This window comes from Triticum urartu, chromosome 4, assembly GCF_003073215.2.
Source record: "Triticum urartu cultivar G1812 chromosome 4, Tu2.1, whole genome shotgun sequence".
NCBI classification, from domain to species: Eukaryota; Viridiplantae; Streptophyta; class Magnoliopsida; order Poales; family Poaceae; genus Triticum; species Triticum urartu.
The window spans coordinates 385500292-385505222 of NC_053025.1; the positions used below are offsets into that span (position 1 = coordinate 385500292).

The 4931-nt window shown below is 44.6% G+C and overlaps 1 protein-coding gene across 1 annotated transcript; it reads left to right on the forward strand.

Annotated features, from left to right (window-relative positions):
• The first annotated feature begins 2037 nt into the window (after window positions 1–2037).
• Window positions 2038–3898, forward strand: LOC125551718 (mucin-5AC-like). The gene is made up of 2 exons (XM_048715014.1): window positions 2038–3422; window positions 3493–3898. Exons 1-2 carry the CDS (start codon window positions 2157–2159, stop codon window positions 3664–3666), a joined length of 1440 nt encoding a protein of 479 aa, XP_048570971.1. The 5' UTR covers window positions 2038–2156; the 3' UTR covers window positions 3667–3898.
• The last annotated feature ends 1033 nt before the right edge of the window (window positions 3899–4931 follow it).

Below are 4931 nucleotides of genomic sequence, written 5' to 3' on the forward strand. Positions count from 1 at the left end.
TGCCTCAGCCGCAAGCAGAAAAGTATGCACACCATCAACGAACTGGGGAGAGCATCGGTCATCGTACATCCATTGCCGGCTCATCTTCATTACACAACACCGAATAGACCAAATTAATACAAGTTCATACAACACTTATTCTCATAAAACAAACATACAAATAACTCTCTAGCTAAAGCATTTAAATGCAACAAAAAATGCGATCAAGATCGCAACTAAGGTAACAATTGATCCAACAACATAATGATACCAAGCCTCACTATCAATGGCATATTTTTTAATCTTTCTAATCTTCAAGCGCATTTTCTCCATCTTGATCTTGTGATCATCGACGAGATCAGCAACATGCAACTCCAATTCCATCTTCTCCCCCTCAATTCTTTTCAATTTTTCTTTCAAATACTCGTTTTCTCTTTCAACTAAATTTAACCTCTCGACAATTGGGTCGGTTGGAATTTCCGGCTCAAATACCTCCTAGATAAAAATATCTATGTCAACTTGATGGGCATAATTTGTCATAAACACGAAATGCAACAAATAGTTATAAAAAAGAATATACCACATCCGAATCATAACTCGGACGAGGGTTGACGGGGACGGATATCAAAACCATGGCACTATGAATAACAAACAATGTACGAGTAAGATAATTATACAAGTAACTATATATCTAAACCACACAAACATGATTTTTTATATAAAAAAGATAAGAACAAGAGGCTCACCATAAAGTGGTGCCGACGATGGGACGGTACGGACGATCGACGGTGGTTAGGACAGAGACGGGAAGGCACTAAGTAAACCACACCTACATATGCAAACTAAGAGTTATTTTGAGCTCAGATTGCATATAAATCAAATAAACTACCACATATAATTCCTCCCAAAGTACTAAAACCCACAAATTAATCACTATATAAAGCATTGCAAGGGCTAATCTAGCAATGAGAGATGAAAATGACAAAGTTTCTTACCTTTGTGATCAGGAATGGATGGGGGCCTTCAAATCTTGACAAAATTTGGGCAAAATGTGTGATGAGCTCGAGGAAGAGGGGAAGAACAGAGAGGAGAGGGGAATGGGAAAAACAGAGCGAGCTCGATCGCGGGTGGACGAAGGGTTTATATAGAATGACCTTTAGTACCGGTTCGTGGCACGGACCGGTACTAAAGGTGTTGAAGGGGCCCCAGACTGACAACATCCTGCCACCACTCTGTTTAGCACCGGTTCGTGCCACGAACCGGTGCTAAAGGTTCGCCACGAACCGGTACTAATGAGAGTGGCCCGCCTAGCCGTTGGAATCGCCACTAATGATCACATTAGTGCCGGCTTAAATACAAACCGAGACTAATGAGCTGAACATTAGGCCCTTTTTTCTACTAGTGTATTACCAAACACCAAAAAGGGAAATGGTGAAATTTTCCTTATTAAATGAAAAGGCAAAATTAAATTAGGTTTGGAGTAATTCAATATTTCGGGTTTAAATATACTTAATTCAAGTTTAATGCATGATGATATGATGGCATGATAATGCAAAAAATAAAATAACAAGCAACAACTTAATAGGGTACTACTTTGGGCTGTTGCACCCTCTCTTGAGACTCCTTATCTTTATCCGACCATCTCCTACACACGCCACATCCCAAAGTCTTGTTATATGCCTTTTCTTGCCAAGGTTGAATGATAACATGAGCGCATACAAGACGACATAGAGTGCGCCGCACAAGGAAAGCACCAGAGTGGATATGTTCACTCTCTTTTCTTAACAAAGATCTTCTACCTTTATTGGAACACGATAATAGTTACATCATTTAACCAGAGAGGAATAAGTTCAAGTTTTTTTAAGGGGTAGGAGTAAGCTCAAGTGGTTTTAAAAAATATAAGAGAAAAAAGGTGAAAATTAGTAGCATTTACGGCCCAGCCCGGGTGCCGGCCACCCTGGTGGTTCACGCGCTTTAACTACCTACCTACCATAAGATAAAGCGAGGCCCAACCAGGCCCGACAACGCACTTGCTGGCACTATAATGCTCCCACCGCAGCTTCCACTGAAACAACGAAGCACCAGAAAAGAACAAAAATAAAAAAAATAAGACGAGAGAGCCACCCCCATCGCCTCGTCTCTCCTCTCCTCGCAGATCTTTCCCGTCTCCGGCCACAATGAACTCCTACTCCGGCGACCGGTCCTCCTCCCGTCCCATCACAACCTCCTTCGACTCCTACCAGTTTGACTTCGGGGCCAACCCCTCCCGCTCCTCCACCTCCCGCCCCCTCCGCGACCAGAGGCCAGGCGGCGCCACCAACCCTTCACCGAGGCCAACCACCACAAACACATGGTCACACCAGCCGGTGAAGACGTCCTGGACTCATCAGCCATCCCCGTCTGCCGCCGCGGCGCTCGGATCCGGGCCTGTGTCCATGGTCGGCGACATCTCCGGCCGGAGCTGGTCCGCCACTGCGCCCTCCTCCGGCATCGGCCTCCCTCAGTCCAACAACCCCAACCTCTTCAGCGACCTCCTCGGGCCGGCGCTTGGATCCACCCGAGCCCAGTCCAACGCGCCCCTCAGATCAGCAGCGGCCCAGCCCTCCAAGCCTTCAAGCGCTAATCCTAGGACCAACAGCTCTTCCTTCTCGATGGGCGGTATGGCGAGCACGCTCCCGAAAACCACCGGGGCACCGATAGCTTCTGGTAGTTATGGGGTTGGTGGCCGGCCAATGAAGCCGGCGGGCATGGCGCCGGCGACCGCGTCACAGCCCATGGCGCAGAAGAAGGATCCGTTCGGCTCCATAGATCCCTTCGCGGCGAAGCCTGGGTCTATGAATGCTGCAAAGCAGGCAGGTTCGGCCAAATTGGATCAGGGATTTGGCGTGTTTCAGGGCGTGAGTTCGGGCGCCAACGCTGAATTCAGTAGTTTCCAGAAAGCCGGCGCTGGATCCAGTGGCTTCCAGAGTTCTGGTGCCACGAAGCCTTCCAATGTTACGCCTCCGCCTGCACCCGCTCCAGCGCCTGTTTCTGCAGCGGTGAACTCTGGCGTGGATCATTTTGACACGCTGTTTCCTTCGTCCGCATCTGCACCAACTGCTTCTGCGGCGAGTAATGGTGGCGGTGACATGTTTGGTGAGATGGATGGTTGGGTGGACGTGGAGTCGGAGTATGTTGGTGGTGGTGATAGCAGTGGCACAACCACAGAGCTGGAGGGATTACCGCCACCACCGTCTGGGTTGACGGCATCTGCTGCTAAGGCAAAAGGAATGGATAATTACAAGGGTGGGCAGTATGCTGATGCTATCAAATGGTTGTCTTGGGCTGTTCTGCTCATCGAGAAGACTGGGAAAAATGCTGGTATTGCAGAGGTGTTGTCATCAAGGGCCTCGTCCTACAAGGAGGTCGGCGAGTACAAGAAGGCTATTGCTGACTGTTCGAAGGTATTACAATGGCACCTCTACCTAATAGTAGATCTCCCCACTTTTAGTTATACTGGTTTGTACTGTGCAGGTGCTTGAGCAAGATAAGGACAATGTGACAGTGCTAGTGCAACGTGCTCTCTTATATGAGAGCAGTGAGAAATATAGGCTTGGGGCTGAGGACCTGCGTTTGGTTCTGAAGATTGACCCTGGGAATCGTCTTGCCAGGAGTATGATTCATCGATTGAACAAAATGGCTGACTAGGGATGTTTGTCAAGTTCCCTTATGTACCACCACTGTAATCATCCTTGACATGGAAACTGTGAGTTATTTCAAATTGTTCTACTATACTTGTGGCTTTGGGGGTAATAATTTACAACTTTGGTGTTATGAAGCACATCATTGCATCTTCACACACAGTATATTCTTTGATATGTATTGTATATCATATATTGTATTGAACTTTAATAGTTCACTTTGTGGTTTGAAACCGTCACTGTGTTTGTAACATCATGATATTGCTATGATCTTAAGATAAAATATTATATCCAAGACACAGATCTTTTGCATAGATGGTGATGCTATTTCGCACTTTGGCGTAATGTTCATTAGTATTTATAGTGTTTGTTGAACATCTCTTGCGTGCCTTGTCTTAATTTTATGCTTAATCACAATTCACAACATAGGTTCTGGAACATCGTATATTTGGCCTCTGCTTTATGCTTGAAGATGTCAGTGCTGTCTAATTGCCTTTGTAGAAGTGTGCCCGACAGTTGTAATGTTGCAAATTTCTAACACTAGTGTGGTTCTGCAGTATAACGAGTTAATTTTGCCTGTATGATCGAATCTCTCCAGAGACCATATGCATATTTGAGAAGTGCAAATTGCCCCACAATGTGAAAATTTTATTTTGACCAAAATAATCATGTTATAACAAAAGGATCAAATTAGCTTTCATATAGGTAGGTGTCTATAGCAAATATTGTCAGGTGTCTTGAAGTGGTTGCTTTGCAGTCCATGACCATTGTTGTTGTTTACCGTGTCATCTTCTTAATGGGCTAGGGAAAGCTCCTTTTGCTAATTTCAGACAGATTCAATTTTGCGAACCAGGAACTTACAAATTTCAGGCTATGCAAATTATTTGGTTGCCTAAGAGTTATTAGGATGGAGGCTGCCACAGGTTTACTATACTGAGTTACTAGATCATTGATTTCGTGTGTTGACGTACCTATCCATTTTCAGAATAAAATGATAGGAATGTACAAGTTACATATATATGTTTATTTTCTTAGTAATGGAACAGTTGAATATTCATTAGTACTCCCTCTGTAAAGAAATATAAGAGCATTTAGATCACTAAAATAGTGATCTAAACGCTCTTATATTTTTGTTTACAGAGGGAGTAAGACGCAATAGCATGTATCCCTCCGTTTCAAAATAGATGACTCAACTTTAGTACAAAGTTGGATCGTCTATTTTGGAACGGAGTGAGTAGTTGAGAAAGCTTATAGTTTGACGTTTGACGTCCT

Excerpts from the sequence above, each read along its gene's own strand:
- LOC125551718 (XM_048715014.1), top strand. The coding sequence starts at position 2,157 with ATGAACTCCTACTCCGGCGACCGGTCCTCCTCCCGTCCCATCACAACC. Across the intron at positions 3,423-3,492 it reads CTATTGCTGACTGTTCGAAG|GTGCTTGAGCAAGATAAGGA; the intron begins GTATTACAATGG and ends TGTACTGTGCAG.